General features: G+C 44.1%; 1 protein-coding gene across 1 annotated transcript in view; it reads right to left on the bottom strand.

Annotated features, from left to right (window-relative positions):
- The window catches only part of DOCK2 (dedicator of cytokinesis 2), a 2133690-nt gene that overhangs the window by 1441590 nt on the left and 671841 nt on the right, over window positions 1-20259 (bottom strand). The window contains exon 23 of the mRNA XM_069199340.1: window positions 6456-6564. Within this exon, the coding sequence (XP_069055441.1) occupies window positions 6456-6564 (109 nt within the window). The remainder of the gene's footprint in view (window positions 1-6455; window positions 6565-20259) is intronic.

Genomic DNA, 20259 nt, shown 5'->3' on the forward strand with positions numbered 1-20259 from the left:
AGGAGTCATGTGTGAATTCGGCATGTATATCATGAACCACAAAGATATAAAGAGGCTTGCTGTCATCTGGAGGGGGTCCACAACTGAATGTCACACGTCTGCCATCAGCAGCCAGTCATCAAGGTAGGTGAAAAATAGTACCCTTAACCTCCAAAGGTATGCAGAAACCAATGCCATCACCTTCATGAACAACTGAGGGGCACTGGTGAGGCCGAAAGGAAGTACAGCACATTGAAAATGCTTGTAGCCCACTGTGAATAATAAGTACTACCTGTGCATCTGCAGGACGTGATCATGGAAACAGGCTTCCTGCAGGATAATGCTTTCATATAGACTCCTGGATCTGGGGCAGATAATGCACTGGCCTGCTTGAGCATCTTGAATTTATCCTTCACACAGTTCTGATCTCCGGGGCTAGGTCTCTCTCTCTCTCTATGGCTCCTTTCAGTAGCAAAATCAACAAAAGTTCCACTCCAAAAGCTGCTCCAATGTAGGTGGAAGAGGCAGTGGGATGGAAAGGAAAAGCAGGTCATTTCCCCATTAGATTAACTGCAAAGCCCACCTGTTGGATATAATGACCTGACAACCAAGGGGGAAAGCAGTGATTCTGCCTCCCACAGTGCCTCCTGGAGGCTGTTGCCAGAGGGGCTGGGACTTATAGGTTTGCTGTCCCTGAAGGCCTAGATGCTGTCTGCTGCATCCCCGGCCCCATCCCCAAAAGAACTGAGGTGTTTGTTGTTGGGGTTGTGGGCCTTGATGCTGCCTGTAAGTATAACCCATAGTGACACCTAGAAAGAGGCCAAATTGTTGAGGGTACTGCTACTGTGGGTGTGAAAAGACTGAGGGAGCACACAGTGGCTTAGTTTCTTTATGCATAGGAGTGCCTACCCAGCTGCCGTTGAATGACCTACAGGCAAGGCTAGATGAAGAGGAAATCTTACTTCTGAATGCTTCAATTCTTTTGGACTTTGTCTCAGTGGGTCATAGGAAAAGAGTTGGGATTAACCCTGGGAGAAGGTGCATGAACTGCTAGGCTCTTAGGAGGAGGGCGCTGTGTCAGGTGCTGCCTGTCCGTTCACAGGTTAGTAGGAGCAGGATTTTGCCTAAGTAACCAAGGTGGTGTAAATCTGGGGTTCCTTGAGCAGCAGCAAAGGTTCTTTCCAGGTTTTAGGACTTCAGAGAAGATGTTGGTTTTCAACTCACCATGTGATAACTGCAATGCACACCCGATGACTGTGGTGAAGGAAGATGACTCTTCTGTAGAAGGGCTGGGGGAGAAGCCAGCCCCATGTCATGGGGAGTGTCCAATACATTGGCCTCTTGAAGATCCAATTACAAATTGTCATCATTGTATTGTGGGGGAAATTCCTCACCATTATCACCATCATCATTAAAACTTGGTTGATTCTGGTCAGAGTCTGATTTGAAAAGTTGGTGGAGCACAGAAAGGCAGCTCTTAGGCAAAAGCACTGCTCGTTCAGAGACAGAATGAACTGGGCACATTGGAATTGTTCCAGGACAATGACTTTGGCCGAGGTCCAGATGAGTTCAGTTCAGAGTCAGATAGGGAAATAGCATCACAGTAGGATAAGAAAATAGGATCAGCGTCCTCCTCCACCGTTAGCAGCATTGGGCCATGTCAATGTGGCAGAAACTGGCATGGATCATAGTTCTGGATGTGATGTCAGCTCAGGAGTTAGAGAAAAACCTAAAGTGGGTTTGGGAGGCACAAACGGCGACCACTGATTTTTCAACATCCAAAATTATGTGCAGTGAACATTGTGAGAAAACAGAAAACTTCACAAGCAAGACAAATGCCATTTATGATGCAATTAACTTTAAGGCAACCACACTTAACCACATCATCGTTGACAGTAACCCAAAATTAATTTCAGATAATTTAATGCCATTGAGCAATATCTCAACTTAGCTTCTGGAGGACAATTTTTCTCTAATGTTTTTTCAGGTTATCCACTTGACACTGTACAACCAAATATAGCAAAATGTGTCAGTGTCTCTTACCTCTCTAGGGAAAAATAATATGTCTCACCCAAACAAAGTACCATTCACTCCTATCCAAAAAAGTGTGTTATCAAACTCATTCTGCAAATTCCAAATGTTGAATAAAAATTAAAATCATGGTTCATCACATATCTTACCTTGCTCACCAAAATTATGGAAGAACGTCTTGTAAGATATTTAAATCAACACATTAACAAAAATGAATTAATAAACAATGACATGAATCTGGATGGATTCAGTGCCCAGTATTCAATCTATATGAAGTCATTTGAATTCACCATTGACAATTATCTTTCCTCAATGAACATGCTACCAAGAAAACCAAGAAAGCAAGAAAGTGAAGACATTTCTCCCAGAAATAATTCAGAACTTCAGTTCAATCCCTTGTGCGCTGCCACCTAGATGGTGGCAACTCCCTGCTTCACATGGCTCCATTTTGGGCATTATAGAAAGACACAGCGTGCCTACTCAAGGACCCTTAAAAATATGACCATCTGAGTTCCACTTTAATAGACCTTCTCTGGTTTCTCTTCCATATCCGCACCACCTTCAAGGTCAGTTGCATCACCTACAAAGCTATCACAACTAGCAGCCTCCCTATTTGGTTGACAAGTTCACCATATCCTGTAGTTTTCAGCACAGCTGCAGCGAGAACACTATCAGAGTGGAGGACATGGAGTTCAGGAAAGAAAAAAACAGAGGCTGCAGGTCTTCTCCATCTGGGCAACCAGGATCTGGAGTGACATCCCTATATTCATCAGCACAGTCCTATCCTTCTTCAGTGTAAAAAAGAGTTTTGACTTTTGATTAAGTGTGATTAATGCATATGTAGCTTTATTCACAAATATGTTCCAGACTACAAGATCATTCAATAATATGGCTGATAGACATGTTCCAGTCTCAGTGTTTCCACCTATAAAAAGGTGACTGGTAGCAAAATATTATTTTCCACACTCACTTGGTAAATCAGTGAGAAAACAAACCTGCACACATCACACAGCATGTTTCCAAATGTCCTTCCCTACTAAAGACTTGCTTGAGAAAGGAGAAGTCATTGACAACATATACATGCCGAAAGTTTAATATGGTATCAATGAGGTGAACACTTTAGTTTCCACCTTAACAAAGCCTTTGACAAGATTGATCCTTCTAGGCCAGGGTGTCACACCTGCAGTATTCCAAAAATAACAGTCAACATTCCTATTGTGTATTTCAATTAAGTTTTATTTGTTTTATTCACCAGTTCTAAACATTGTTCAGCGAATGAACACTCAAGATGATTTAGGGCTGGTAGTGCAGTATTTTATGACTGGGATTGTTAGCAAAGCTGTTTATTCTTGAGGTGGCACTCATTACATTCAAGAGGAAGCTGCTACTGGTTTTAGTTTTTCACACACAAAGAAATTTCATAGCACGTCTCATTCCTTTTCATATATGTATTCATGCATTTATATTGTGCTGACTAGGAAATTAATTGCCACTTGGAGCCAAAACCTGAGCAAAAGATACAAAAGGAAAAAAGCATTTGCAATGCAACGGGTCTCGCGTTTGCTCGCGTCAGAGCTGTTAGTACTGTAAACTCCTAACCAGACTTTTCTTGACACAAAAAATAATAATGAAAAGTAAAGCAGTTTCACATATGTGAGTCAGTGGTCACCATGAGTGTGAAAGGGACACATAAAAAGAAACAGAAGTTTGCTTGCAGTGAAACTTATTGGTAAAAGTGCAATTATCCATGTTACCGGCAAAAGTGCAATTATCCATGTAATCAGCAAAAGTGCACTTATTCATGTAACATGTAATGTCAGGCAAAGCACTGGACTTCTGCCCAGCGAGATTGCTCTGCGCAGGAAATTAAAAGATAAAGTAGTGCAGAAACCAGCTGAAAACATGGAGCCTCGTATGTTTGCAGTAGTTTACTGGTGCGCTCGAGGAGGGCTACACACCGGAAAAGGCATGACGTATGCATGCCTTTCACAAATGGAATCAATCGATTTTTAAAAGGCAAGCCCACGAACTAATGAAAGTGACTGGCATGACATGGGTGTGGTTAGAGGATCACATAGAGATTACAACAAAGTCCAGAGCGTTTGCTCGCGCTCGACCCTACAAACGCAGACAGAGCAACATATGACCCAGGCTGAATGGAGCTCCATGAAATCTCAGAGACTGAACCTCTGAAATGTGGGTAGTCAGTGCATTCTGCAGACAAAGTACCGAAACAAAGAACATCTTTTCTACTCTTCAACTGACTTTTTAAAAAAATTCAGTCACTAACCTACAGGAAACTACCAAGCACAAAGTTTGACTTGGCGTATTTTGACAAGTTTTATACCCTAAGTATTTGGGAGTAGCATGGGTCAAACATTTAAAAGTAAAACGGGTGACTTTAAAATGATCTTTTTCTTACTAATAGCCAGTGCAAATCTTGCAAGAGCAGTGTAATGTTATTTTTCCTCTTAGGTGCCATTCTAGTAGAAGTATCCTGGACTGCTGCAGTCTATCCAAGTACAATGCAATTGCTTAATCAGTCTTGGGACTGGTCCAAGTGTCTTCCAAAACGTCATGGAATTTCTGTCCTATTCCTGAAAGTAAGGGCAAAGTACGCAGCAGATGAATTAAATAATGAAAGCTTGACTGCACAACTGCTCTTATTTTAAGGCTTACACACGTCATCTTGCCATAGTCAAAAGTTTGTAAACTTCTCAACAAAGGGATTCTTACGTTCAAACAGAACCAGCATTACTTTGTTAATGAATCTCTACATGGGTGGGATGCAGTCACGCCTGGCGACTTGGAAAAAAGGTGGGGCGGGGGCAGTGGGGAATAAAACAAACAAACAAAAAAAACGTACCTGAACGTTGACGCTGCTCTCTGCTGCAATGCAGGCTCCCAGCCCGCCCTGCAGCCAATCATGACGCTGCTCAAAGCAGCGTTATGATTGGCTGGAGCGTTGTGGCTCGGTGCTCCAACGCAGACTAGGAACCTGGGAAGGCTCTCCAACTCGGCAGCACAGTGCCAAGTTGGAGAGAGCCCTTGTGCGCATGTGTGTTTGGCCGGCCCAAGACAGTCGGCCAAACATACATATGCACTGAGGGGAGTGCTCTGTGAACTCCCCTCACTGCTCGTCACCCCCATTGCCCTGCCCCCTTCAAAAATAAAACAATAATAAACTTAGTTAGTTTATTATCATTTTATTTTTAAAGGTTTGCAGCACCTGCTGCTGGCGGGGGGTGACGCCCCTCCTCCATAGCAGAGGAGCCGCTCCTGGTGGGATGATTCTAGTAACTATACTGGCTTAGCTCAGCTGAACATAAGGAAACTATGATTCATTCAGTTCAGTCGCATCCAAGCTGTCTGACACTGTAGTGATTTCCTCTTGGAAATCACTTACTGAAAGTTGAACTTGAGAGCCATTTACAAAGGAGTTAAAGCTTAGTCCATGGCACCTAAAGAACTTCAGGAGGGGACAAATAATTAAATTCAAGGAAAAGGGGTCAGTGCACACAACATAACTAGTATATGTGTACTGTCATTCGTGGGCACCTTGTTTAACAGTGACAGAGGTTTATTGTTACTCAACCCAATTGTACCCATATGTTGACTTCGGGAGTGGAAGTCTGAGTGGGCATATTAGAATTCTGTGGAACTCAGCATTGAATAGTGGTGGCAACTACTAAAATTGTACCCAGCTTTATTGTAAAGAAGAATTTAAATACCTTCTAATTCACATCACAGATCCCAGACAAATTCACCAGATGATCGAACATGAGGTTTAAGCTTATGGTGGTCAAAATCACAGATAGGGCCGGCATACTTAAAAGTGATAATTCCAGTTGTTCTGCCATGATAAGGCATCAGAGCTACAACATGGTCTTTGTCAACCATATTGTTTGGCAACGACTTCTGTTCCTCAATTACAGGAAGGCAATTTCAAAACTAATTTGTTTCATGCACACGTTTAAATCAACTAAAACGGAACATCGGAAACATTTTATGTTATTAATTAGCCACTAAATACAGGAAGAATGTAATTAGCCCACATGAAAACATTTAGGCATGAGTAATAAATATATCAGACAAATGAAAATGTGTAAGTGACTGATTACATTTTACAACAAAGACGTATTTTGATTATTTGTCTGAAAACCTAGAAAACAGAATCATAATTCTATTTCTTGCATTGTCAGGATCATCCTCAAATAGTGCAATGCAATAAAGCAGACTGATGGTTTCTTACTATTTTTTGCATATTGTAGTCATAGTTATTGTAATCAGGTGAGCGCATTATGGTTATAGCATAGAATGATGAGCGAGTGGAAATCATTCGGTCATTAGGGAAACAGAAAGATCCCACAATCATTGAAATAGTCTTAAAATGAAATAGTAGAATGTAAGACATTGTAATCAAAATAATATAAAAGGAACCGCACCTGCAATAAAATGGTAATCTTGTGTTCGGATTTCATCAAACTGTTGATAGATTCGAAAAGTCTTCTCATAAATTCTTCGAATTCTGTCTGTTCCTTGCCTTCATATAGCCTATGAAAAGAAGTGTTACCAATCAAGCAACTTTTGTATCTATAAGCCTACCGATGAAATATTCATACTGAGGGCATTACGTTTAATTTCATAAAATTATGTCAAGTTTCTCGAACTATAGTATACACTGATTGCCGATAAAAACACACAGAACAGTATATTGCACCATACTAATGTATAAACAAGCATTGTCAATGCCAATAGGTCTCGCCCTATAATGGGGTTTAGTTACATATACAGAAGTGAAGAGTAGTGTTATGAAGTAGGTTAAAGTATTTAAGGTGTTGGGGAGGGAGTGTGGTGTTGTAGAGTGGATTATAGTTTTAGAATTTAGTTTAGTGTTGTAGAGTGTAGTGTTTTATAGTGAATGCAACCAAAGTTTAAAAGTCTAAAAAGGTGGTACACTATTGGGCCAAACATTTGGTTTAAACAGCTACAAGCAGGTTCCAAAAATGCTAAAATTTCACAAACGGAACTGAATAAAGAATCACGAATACTGAGTAACGCAATCAATTAAAAAAAATGCTTTTTATTGTTCATTGGTGCTAGTATAGCACATAATCTGACTGTAGTTTCTCTGGCTGCAAAGAAATGGCTATGCCACAGGTGGTGAACAACTGGGCTTACAATTTATTTTGTTTCATTGAAGGATTTGTAAAACCTGGAATCAAACTTTAAAGGCAAGCCACAAAACCTAAAAGCATTAATAATTTGACAAATGATTCCTAGGGCATAATGTTCATAGGGTTGTGGATCTTGGGGCTATCCAGTTGCACACAAGATCTGCCCTCATTGGTTTGCTCTAAGAACACGTAAGGCTATATAGTCGTTTCTGAAAGACAGGAGGTGCAGTCTCAAGTGTCTGTTGATCAGAGATTTAATTTCCCTAAATGGATTAGAGGTTGAAGGCTTGCTTTCTTGTACTTTACCTGGAGAAGTGGGGGTTCCTATGGTTTAGGCCTATACGTCCGTGGGTGTGTTTTACACTCCTATTCTTTTGGGCTGGTTAAGCAGGAAACTCTGGCTAGAAGGCTTCATGAGTAATGGTTTGGAGTAAGTTAATCCTCCCCCTGTGTGAGGATGAGCATTTCAACACTTCACTTCTTTACTTCAGGCACCGGTCTAGGCACTGACTGCAGCACTTGTTTGAAAAGCCTGTTGTACTTGTGGTCGTCTAGGTAGGCACATGTTACATCTTCTCACTCATTAACTGGATGATCATGTGGAACACAGTTACACATTTTTAATATTCCTAACAGGAATGAGGTGGTACTTGCTCTCCCAGTGCCACATTGGTTGTCGTGCATAGAGTCTTGGGGGAGAAAGCATGGCAATTATGCTTTTTTTTTATAATTGTTGCTGTGCAGTCTTTCTCTGTTGTTTGGGATTCCAATTTGAATTACTGAGTACCTGGCATTCAGTCTTTGGAAGCAGAGGGCTATTTTAGCAAGAGGAGTCATTCTTGATTCAGTGTCCCAAGTCAAGTGATTGAAGCTTTTCATACATAGATAAAATATCACTTATGTGCCAATATGTGAATCCTCAAGATACTGATGTTTGCCAGATTGTGATACATCATTACTTTGCCCAGAAGTTGTAAATAACATGGTTGAGAGTTCTGAGCCCTGAGACATTACTTCAAAACTAATAGGTAGTATAGATATGGAAGATTTGAAGCCTGTACAAGACTTTCTTGGGTTACTTTAGCTATTCCCCATAGCGAGGGCCATTGGAATTATGCAGCAGGGAAGGATCACATTATACAGTAGTGTTGGCTAAGTTATGTGGTAAGAAAAGGTATATTATGTGGTTTAATGTGGCATATTATATTTTACTATTACCTTATTATTAAGGCTTTTTTACCCATTAACACTATCTGTGCGAAGGCCTCACCCCATTTGCACCTCAACAGCTGCCAAATACAGAAATGAGCAACAGAAAGATGAGCAGTCAACCTGTGGGAAAGGTCTTCCAGTGTACGGGAACACTTTTTGCTGCATTTCTAGTAATGTGTCTGAGGTGGGAGCAAGAATTTTGGTTGAACTCAGAAATATGCAACATATTATGGATTATGTGGCAAAAGCGGCAATCCATAATTATGCAAAAAAATGCCTTGGCCGCTAAATTGCATAATTCCAGTGGCTCAGCCAATATCTGATGGTTTAAAAAGCTATAAGAGACAGCAGGGTGCCCTTAATATCTAAGTAATATTCTGATTGCAGTGATATAGAGAAGGCATGATCATGACTCCACAACACATGCTGACGCTTGCAGGTGTACTTCAGGAGTGTCCAGCGTGTAGTCAGGAGGGGTTGCAGGATAAATTAATGTATTTAGATACATTGTATGTACATTCATTTTATGGGGATACTTGAAAATCTGGATTGGGCCCGGCACTCCTTAACCTATACTGGGCACCTCGTTTCTAACTCAAACAGTGTTGCACATATAAGTCAGTTAAATGTCATACGTGAATTCTAAGGAGAGCTCTGGAATGACACTACTGTAGACATGCAAACATTCTCTAACAATAAACGGCCTGCTCGAACACTTTAGTATATGCATTTTCAAAGCCTTGTGATTTTTATTTATATACATTTAATATGACATCATCTTTGATAATAACACAAGCCTGGTTGTTGGTACGGATGCACACACATAAGGAGGTCCACCTTTGGAGGCGCTTTGTTTCATTTCTTTCTACTGGCCGGTACTCACCGGCAAAGAAAGTCACTAGTTTCAGTAGCTGGAGTTTGAACCCTCATGAAAGAAACACACGCTGGCTCCAGAACGCCATCCGTACTTGCCGATGTAACCTGACCGGATATTTTTGTGTACTAGAAATGCCATGCCTGGGCTTGAAGTTAGAAAGGCTTCCAACTGCTGCTCTATGGCGTGACAGTCTATCCTATGGGAACTAAAAATCGACATCTCACCCGCTTTTGTTCCCTTCGTGTCCTTTTTGCCTAATGCTTTTCAGTGGACTGTGCAGCATTGTCATGGCCATACCCCCAACTTGAACTCTCCAGGTAGGTTCCAGCCGCAAGAACCAATCACCCACATTGCACATGCTTCTGTAAAGAATGCGTGCAAAGGAATTACATGAACTAAAATTCGGTGGCTGTGCCCTAAACGTACTATCCTGTATGAAGACCTCTCCTCAGGCACTTTATTTAGCCATGAACAAGGAAATGGAGGGGGGAGAGAAATAAATGAAAAAAAAGCAATAAAAAAGATTGACAGGCACAGGGTTTGAGTCAGACCTATTTGTAATTGTCAGAGTGACTTGTTAGGAGAGGAGGTGTGAGCAGGAAAAGCAGCTCGATGTGTCTTTCTAGCAGTTGAGGTTGTGTGAAAGCCCTGGGCATGGTGGCCCCTCCACGTGGGCGGAGGAGCATCGCCCTGCAAAAAAGGCCCCCCATAACAGAAAAATAAATTGATAATAAACTTTGATTATTACCATTTTATTTTTCAGCACCCCATCCTGAACTGAGTTTCAGTATGGGGCGGGGCAGTTGCTGCCAAGTGGCAGCAGGGAGCTGTGCACTTGTTTAAAGTGCGCATGTCCCTTTGGCCAGCTGTCTAGCGAGGGCCAGCCTGACATGCACACTATAAAATTCATTGACCCAGCTGTCTTTGGACAGCTGGGTAGAGAAAGCATAGACCTCCAGCGCTCCTGTGAGTGCTGAGAGAGGCCGTTCCCACCAATCCTGAAACTGGTTTCATGCTGGTTACCAACATGAAACCAGTATCAAGATTGGCTTGTGCAGTTTCCTGGGTCCCGTGACCACTGCACATCACAGCTGGGATTGACGATGTACGGAGAGAAAATCGTCGTCAGGTAAATGCCTTTTTAAAATGTTACTCTTATTGACTCCCCTCCCCCCATTGTAAATACAAGCTAGCCACCACTGGCCCTGGGGTCTCAGTGGTGCTATATCTGACTGAAAGCTAGGAGAGAAGTACATCCCTACCTCTCCCAGGAGTTGGTTCCAAGAAAGACACAGTGGACAGGTTCATGCTTGGGCAAGAAAAGCTTTCTTCTGCTTGCATGCATGGCTATTTATATTTTATTGTTACATTAAACAAACAAAGAAATCACAGAGGAAACAAAACGAGTGTCTGTAAAAGGTAGGTTTTTGGATCATCATGTGGCAGGATTTCCGACGCAAACATCGCTAGGCCTGTGTTCTGTGTACTTTTTGGAAAAAATGGAGTATAAGCCTGCAGGGTCATCCCCAGACATTTTGCCTTCCTGCTCTCCTTTTTGATTAATTCATTTTCGTTGGCTTTACTACTCATGGCATTTTATCACTGCAAAACAGTGCTAAAGTGCATGTGCTGTCTCCTTAAAACATTGTAGATTTGGCATACACCCAATTGGCATGTTTATTTTACTTATACGTCCCTAGTAAAGTGTACTACATGTGCCCATGGCTTGTACATTAAATGCTACTAGTGAGCCTGCACCACTGTTTGTGCCACCCACTTGGGTAGCCCATTAAATACGTCTCAGGCCTGCCACTACTGGACCTGTGTGCAGTTTTGAACTGCCATGTTGACTAAGCAAAGTAAACTTTTTTCCAGGCCCAAACCTTATTTTTTAATAGATATGACTCATGTCTAAGGTAGGCCCTAGACAGTCCTAATGGCAGGATGCAGTGTATCTGAAATGTTGGACATGAACTTTTAAGTTTTACACGTCCTGGTAGTGATAAACTCTTAAAGTTGTTTTTCACTACTGAAAGGCCTATCACGCCATGGGTTACCACAGGGATTACCTTGTTACCAATTATATGTGTAATTCACATGCTGGAAGTGATAGACTTCTTGAATTTGGTGTCTCTGGAATCAGATTTTAAAATTACAACTTCTGACTAAGTTTAAATTGCAATTGCTATTCTGAATTGCCACTTTTAGAAAGTTGTCACTTTCTTACTATAGCCATTTGGCACCTACTGCCTGCCTCTGATCACATGTCTAGGGTGGGATGACAGCTGGCCTCTGTATATTCCTCCTAGACAACCACACACAATGGGAGCTTAGGTGTGACCTGAAGGGCCTTAATGGCAGCATGAATGGTGGGGCTGAGCACAGCCTCAATTTCACCTGAATAGGTTGTGTCCTGTCCATACACAAGGCGCTGCATAACCTCTTGTAGTGAGTCTGGAGCCAGAGCCAAAAGGACAGGAACTCTGTGCACTTCAAAAGCATGTCTTTGAAGTCTCCCAGACTTCAAAGGCCCAACTAGGAATAAGTACTGGACCTGTGACACCACCACTTCAGTACACTTCTGGACCTGTGGATACTATGCCAGGAAGAAGGACTGCTGTGCTACTGAAGGCCAACCACTCTGCTGGACTGCTGTTTGCTGGATGCCTCCATTGCTTTGCTGTGCTGGCCATGCCGGCTGCCCTGGTGCCTGGGAATGGGCCTGAATATCTCCAACCCAAAACTCAAAGTGACTCCAAGGGCTAGTCGGCTGGCTTCCTGATTTGAAGTCTCTGGGACGTAATAGACTTCCAAACAACCTGCTCCTACACCTGAACGCTGCCATCTGTGAGTCAGTTCTGTGAAGTGGTGTCTCCCCAGTCTGGGGGCATTGGAAGTGGACCGAATGCGTTTGCTCTAGTGGAACCAAAGCATCCTCTGCTGCATGGACAGAATCGATACATCTCTGCAGTTGCCTGGAAGAATCGATACATCCTCGCTGTTATGTGGACAGAACCAGGGCATTGCCTTCGGAACCAACACTGTGGCACTTTCTCCAGTGCCAAGGTACCCACATCCCTGTCAATGACAGCCTCGAAATGACATTCTGCATTGTAGTCTTGGCACCTAACAAAATCAACCCTACACCCAAACTCCACTGCATGTCGCCACCAACACTTTGCCACCACTGCGTACTTTGACAAATCTCCACAATTAGATGGGAAAAAGTGACGCATATCCTCAATGGAGTGGTTTGGAACCAACACAATGCTCCACAATCAGGAATCAAGGTATTTTGGTTAATATCTTTCTGTCGTAAACTTTTGCCTTTGTCCTGGCCTGGCACAACCAGAAATCCCTTGTTGGCACTTTTGACTTCTTAGGGCTGTTTTGCAGTTTATTCTTTATTAATTTATAACTTCTACTTATTCGATTTTTGCCATTTTGGTCTTTTTTTTTAATTAATAAATTACGTCCTATTTTTCTAAGCTGGTATGGGATCCTTTTTGTGTAGTGTTTCACTGTTTTACTTTTAGAAGTGTTGCACAAATGCTTTACACATTTCCTTCAAGTTAGGCCTGACTGCTATGTGCCACTCTACCAGATGGTGACAACAGGTTAATTTGGTGTTTGCTTGTGCCTTACCCTGACAAGAGTTGTGGTTGCTGCTGACCAGGGCTCACATCCTAGTCAACCACCAACCCAATTGGTCATAAAACTGTTAGACCTGGCATCCTTGACGTGGGCTGCCCTAACCTTTTGCCTCTGCTTCCCAGGTTGTTTTCTGTGTGCTGGACTCTGTTTTTGCTGTTTTTGTTACTCTGGGCACTTTACCACTGCTTACAAGTGCTAAAGTGTAATGCTCCCTGCGTGAAATTGTATTGGTGATTGGTTTATCCCTGACTGGCATATTTGATTTACAAGTAAGTCCCTAGTAAAGTGCCCTAGAGGTGCTCAGGGCCTGTAAATCAAATGCTACTAGTGGACCTGCAGTTCTGGTTGTGCCACCCACATGAGTAGCCCTGTAAACATGTCCCAGACCTGCGACTGTAGTGTCTGTGTGTGCAGTTTTTAAACTGCCAATTCAACTTGGCAAATGTCCCCATTTGCCAGGCCCAAACCTTTACTTTTCATACATGTAATGCACCCCTAAGGAAGGCCCTAGGTAGCCCCATGGGCAAGGTGCAGTGTATGTTAAAGGTAGGACATGTGCTATTGTCTTTTTACATGTCCTAACAGTGAAATACTGCCTAATTTGGATTTCACTGTTGCAAGGCCTACCTCTCTTATAGGTTAAAATGGGGACTGCCTTTAACAATTCTTAAAGAGTAGATCCCATTTGAGAGCAGATAGATATTAGAGTTTGGTGTCTCTGAACTCACAATATAAAAATACATCTTTTGTAGGCGTTTTCTTGTTGAAACAATTCTGTGACTCTGCCTGTTTGTCGATTCCCTGTCTGGGTCAGTTGGGCTGTTTGTGCACCTCCTCTAAACAGTGACACAAAGGGTGCTGGGGTGTATCCTGATGAGCCATCTGTGCTAGAGTGGAGGGAGGAGGGGTGACTTACACTTCAATGGGCTGTGCCTGTCCTCACACAATGCAGTCTCCAACCCTCTGGCGTGTGTCTGGGGCCTGGCCTGGGCAAGGCAAGTTCTTGTGACAACAGAGACTGTCCTTTGAAGTTTACCTACTTCAAAGGCAGAAAGGGGTATAAATAGTGGACCCAAAACACCAGACTTTAGATCACTTCAGGAATCAAGAGGAACCTCTGCCAAGGAGAAGAGCTGAAGAGCTGAGGAAAAGTGCTGATCCTGTCTGTGACTGTGACTTGTTGGGCTATCCTGCAGTTGCTGCTTCTGTCTGTGAAAGGGGACAAAGACTGGACTTTGTTATGCATTCCTGATTGAAGAAGACTCTTCAAGGGCTTGGAGTAGAGCTTGCCTCCTGTTTTGAGAGACTTTACCATCCAGTTTTGAGTCTGCATGTTGTGGACTCTAGCTTGCCAGAGGGTGCCATTCCGGTTCCTGGGTCCCTGGAAGTGAATTTCTGGTGAAATACTGTGAAACAATGCCGGACAACACTGTGCGACTTTGCTAAGTACGCTGCTGCACGGAACCCGCAACGTCGCCTGCACCTTCAGCCGTGGACCTCGCAGAAGCGTGACCACCCCAATGAGTCCGCAGGCCTCGCATTGCCGCAGATGCGGATCCCGCACAACTTGGCTGAGATCAGAGTGTCATACCACCAACGTTCGTGACACCTGAATCCGTTGCGGCACCTGTGACCCCGTGATGTGAGCACAACCCTGTGAGGTCACCCCACAGCATCATGACATCGCTGGCCTTCGTCTCTGCCAGAATCATGGGACTGACACCTCACAATTGACGTCGCCTCACCTCCACCGCACTGAAGTAAGGACCAGACGCCTCTTTGGGATGCCTCTGCTCATGTGCCCCATAGCACCAAAACCGATGCCGCATCAGATCCAACAACGCCTCGCTCCCCAACTCCGTGCACCGGCCTCTTTTCTACTTGTTTTACTAAGTTACTGTACCTGGGGGTCTGTACGACTCTGTAAACAGCGCCTGTGACATCCCATTGTAGGAAACGACTCCGTCACAACGCCGCTCAACATCAAATTGCAGCTATTTTTGTGTTTTTAAGTGATAAGATCATATTTTTAATGGTGTATTGTGGATTTTTATTGTATTTGGTCTTGTTTATTTAGATAAAACATTTACCATTTTTCTAAACCTGTGTTGTGTCATTTTGTAGTGGTTCATTGTATTACTGTGTGTGTTGGTACAAATACTTAACACATTGTCTCTGAATTAAGCCAGCGTGCTCGTGCCAAGCTACCAAGGGGGTAAGCGGGGGTTAACTGAGTGTGATTCCCCTGTACCCTGACTAGAGTGAGGGTTCTTGCTTGGACAGGGGGCTGTGCATGTCTCCTACTCCCTGGTGTGTGTCTGGGGCCTGGCTCGGGCAAGGCAGGACCTTGTGAACAACAGAGACTTCCCTTTGAAGTTGCCCACTTAAATGTCAGAAAGGACTAAAAGTAGTGGACCCAAAACCCAGTCTTTAGATCACTTCTGGAACCAAGACGAACCTCTGCAAGGAGAAGAGCTGAAGAGCTGAGAAGTGCTGCCTGTGACTGTGCCTTAAGGCTATCCTGCAGTTGCTGCTTCTGCCTGTGAAAGGGTACAAAGACTGCACTTTGTTGTGCATTCCTGATTGAGAATAATCACCGAGGGCTTGAACTGAGCTTGCCTCCTGTTTTGAAGTCTCAGGGCCATCAAAGACTTCCTCTGCCAGCACCTGGACTCTCTGCTGAGACTCCTTCCCTGCCAAGGGGTACCCTATCCTGTGCCTTGGCCCTTGAAAGATGACATTGGCAGAACAAGGACTGAAATCTACGCACTGAACACCGTGCGGGGAAGGGTTTTACGCACCATTTGCAGCGCAGCTGATAAACGACACGCCACCCGCTTTGTGGCTAAAATCGACGCTCCACCTGCATCACAGCTGTGAGATCAATGGATTGTGGCTGGAGAAATGCCGCAACACCTGCTTGTGGCTGTTGATAATGACATAAACCCCATGTAGCGTGCTTTTCCATCACCATGTGACCGCATCATGCATTGTCGCTGGGTGTGAAAGTCATTGTGATCCTGTGTGGATCTGAGGTGCCCCACCTGGAAATCAACGCATCGCTCTCTTGTGGGGGAGAAAAACAATGCATTGCCGACTGGACCAGAGAAGAAATGATGTACGGCCTCACTTGCGAGTAAGGAATCAATGCATCGTTGACTTTCCCAATGCATGCTCGTCCGTGCAGCTTTATTTTTGACGAAAGCGTAAAATCAACATTTCCATTGCTTTCTATGAAGTAAGACTATTATTCTTTTGAAAATTCATAGCTTGACTTGTGTATGTTGTATTTTGTCGTTTTAGTCTTGTTTGATTTAGATAAATATTACCTATTTTTATAAACTGGTATGGTGTCCATTTTGTAGTGTCTTCACTGTATTACTGTGTGTGTTGGTGCAAATACTTCACAATTTGCTTCTGGGTTAAGCCTTTCTGCTTGTGCCAAGCTACCTAGGGGGTGAGTGGGGGTTAACCAGGTGTGTTTCTCCTCTTCCCTGACTAGAGTGAGGGTCCTTACTTGGACAAGGGGTAACCTGACTGCCAACCAAAGACCCAATTTCTAACAGTAAGGAATTAGGTACTGATGAGGTGCTAGGAAGCTGCATCAGGTTTGCATTGTGTTGCGTTGGTTCTGGTAGAGATCACAGCTGGGCTGGCAGAGGACCTTTAGCCCCACTTCCAACAGTTCAGGGCTAGAGTGGCCCCACTTGAGATGGTTAGTAGGCAGAACCCAGGTGCAGGGGTCAAGATGGGTGGAGCCTTTTCTGTCCCTTAGACTCTGATCTAGAGGCCAGACAACTAGCCCTTGGAGTCACTCTGGTGATCCTGGGTTCCGGATACCAGTCCAGTCCTTCTCACTCAGGCAGCAGGGCAGCAGAATAGCTGGGTAGCAGGGCAGTCTTTTTTTGCAGCACAGCAGTTCTTCTTCTGAGTCTTCCACAGGTCCAGAGGTCCAGAGGTGCACTGAAGAGTTGGATCTGAGGGCCCAATATTTATAACTGATGCCTTCTTTGAATCAGGAGATTCATCTGAACTTTCCCCCTACAGAAGTATCTGTAATGTCCTGCCTCCCTGCCCTGGACCAAGTCTGTCTGGGGGCACAAGAGGCCAATGTGAAGTCTTTTGTGCATGCACTGAAGCACTGAATTGCAAGTGTGATAGGTGACAGCTCCGTCCCCCATCAAGTCAGAGATGGCCCATACTATAAACACACACTCACTCTATTGTGTGGCTGTCTAGGAGGAATAAAAAAGTACAGCTAGTCATATGACCCAGGAACAGGCTGCAGGGAACAAATGGTTAGGGCAAGAAATTGTCAATTTTATAAAAGCAGCATTTTCAGATTTGTGACATACAATCAGACTTACAGTACAAGAGGGTTTTAAATTGCTATTCCTAATGCACAAAACCTGACATTCCTATCTGCTCTCAATCAAAAGTTATCATTTATTAAATGTAAAAAGTGAACGGAATGCCATCCTATGTGAAAGGTAGGCCTTGCAGTAGTAATATCAACAATTGTTTCTATATCCAGGAAGAGGACTAAAGTGAAGATGGTTGGGTTTCAAGATGCAAAGTATATTTTTGGCCCCCTATATTTTTTTCCTGTCACAGTTTAGACTGGCTGGAGGCTGGAGCACGCAGTTCCGCATCTCAAGGGGGCTGTATATGGGCAAAGCTCATTGTTTATGTGGAGCACAGACTTGAGTAGACCGAAATATATTATTTTGCTGAAGACAGTGCCCATAGTGAGTGCAATGTCACGTGCCACTAGAAAATGTGATGTAGAGAATAGAGGGGCCTGTAATGCAGTGCCTCTACCTGGTGCACACCAAAGACTCAAAGAGTACAAAAGAGTAGCTACATATTTCAATTCTGAAAACATGCAATAGAGAACTGTTCTGCAATTAACCTAAAGTATACCATAGGAAATCAAGGGATAAACATTAACTTGATTTCAGCCATTTCCTGTCACTTAGTTGTATGTCAGAATATTGATAAAAATTATCATCTGCTATACATATTGTGGCCTACACATAATTTACAAAACTATCAGTGATGCAGGTTCACTAGTAGCATTCATTCTAAAGGCCCTGGGCACATGTAGTGCACTTTACTAGGGACTTACTAGTAGATCAAATATGCCAATTGGGTATGAACCAATGTTACCATGTTTTAAGAGCGATATGAACTTTAGCACTGGTTAGCAGTGGTAAAGTGCGCAGAGTCCTAAAACCAGCAAAAACAGTGCCAAAAAAGTGGAGGGCAGCAAGAAAAAAGTGGAGGATGACCACCCTAAGGCTGTCAGGTCTAACAATGCCCAGCTCCACAAATACAATGCACCCTGGCCTATGGGCTCATTAGGGCCTACAACAGTGGTGGCTTATATGTATTAAAAAGGAATGCTTCAGCACAACTACCACTGCAACGTCCAGAACAGTCTTTAGAGACCAGCGGGGTCTCAAACATTTCAAAACCAAACTGAAGAAACGTTAAGCCAGACACCCTCTCTTCTTTAACTGTGTCATACTCTGCCTATTCTGAGATTTGGACACAGGACTGACCCTGCGGACAGTCACCTGAGACACTCACGATTGCCGGCTCATGTGTAGGCGTGAAGAGTATAGATCGTACTTCCTGGAGGGGTCCACCACTCCACACCTGTTTGTGACTTACTGGTTTTGAGTTGGGATGTATGTTTTGGAGAAGTAGGGGGTGGGGAGTGGAGTTGGGGGGAAGTGGCTCTTTTGCCATGTTGTTAGTATGCCTCTGTCTTGCTATATGTTCTTGTTTTTTCCTTTCCTTTCTAGTTTGTCACATTGACCTAACACTGCCCAGCCAGCTATGGCCTCAATACACTCAGTCGCTCTTCTACCACACTCAACACCCAGCCTCTTTCATGCTGTCGGTGAGCCCCTGGGCTCACATTAGACATACATCCCCAGCCTCAGCATGAATCCTTATAGTGTTATGTCATAGAACGTGAATAGTTTATTGGACTGGATCAAATGCATGGTGGTGCTGTGCTCACAGCTCCCTTCCCTCAGTCTTAATGTTGCAGTAGATGCACCTGATGGGTGCGAGGTGCCAACTTCTGACACGCCAGGGCTACAACAGAGTCTATCGTGCTTGATATTCTAGAGGGTCCCGTGGTGTGGAAATTCTGTTGCGTCGCACCTTCCCCATCGGGGAAGTACAGACCTGAGCTGATTCTCAGGGTTGCTCGCCCTCACTTGTATGACGAGGGCTGCCCATTAAATCTCCTGTGCTTCTATGCACCCAATAGCACTAGACTCTTTCCTAGCAACATGCCTTGGCATACTTGCCCAATTGCCTCAAGGTCTCACTATCATCAGGAGTGACTTTAATGCGGTCTTAGACCCCGTGGCTGATTCCACTGGTCCTCCATCGGAGACACATCATCATAGAGATAACTCCTTGAGCAAATGCGTGAATACCCTGGGCTTGTGTGATATGTGGAAACTCTGAAGCCCCCGACAGAGGTAGTACACACATACCTCAGCCACTCATCATACACACACATGCATAGATATTCTTCTCATGCCTCCTACTGATGTCTTAATGGTACCACTTGTGCAAAGATGCTACAGAGAGTCGTATGTGGCGACGCAATGCTTGGCATCTAAAAGATGTCACTTAGGGGGTCATTGCGCCATGGTATTTGTGGCTTCATTAACACCACAAAAACCATGGCAGCAGGCACTACCAGTAACAGGGAATCACTTCCTTGTCACGGATAGGGACCTATCCCTCCCTCTCCAGTTACACCCCCACCCTGCCTCTCCAAAGCCACCCCCATCTCCCCTACATTCATGCCCCGCTTCCCACACACACACGTCTTTTTTACACAAATATCCGCGCATGCCTACATCCAATCACACACACCGGCACACACTTGCAAACATACACGCAGTCACAAAACACAACATACACGCAATCACACCTCCATACATGCACACTCGCATCCAACATGCAACACACACCCGCATCCACACACACACAAACATAAACACACACCCCCCACACACACACACAACACCCCTTCCCCTGTCGGAGACCCGACTTACCAGTGTCCAGGGGGTCCTCTGGCAGTCGACGGGATAGGGCGCTGCTGCCACCGGCAGTGTCCGCCAGCAGAACACCGCCAGGCCGTATTATAGGTCATAATACATCCGGCGGTGCTCTATTGGCGTGGCTCTGCTGGTGGAAGCAGCGCCACCTTACCACCATCCGCCAGCATGGCCACAGCCGGATTTCCACCATCCTTCTGGAGGAAATAGGGCTGTGGTCATAATACGGCGGACAGCT

This window comes from Pleurodeles waltl, chromosome 7, assembly GCF_031143425.1.
Source record: "Pleurodeles waltl isolate 20211129_DDA chromosome 7, aPleWal1.hap1.20221129, whole genome shotgun sequence".
Lineage (NCBI taxonomy): Eukaryota > Metazoa > Chordata > Amphibia > Caudata > Salamandridae > Pleurodeles > Pleurodeles waltl.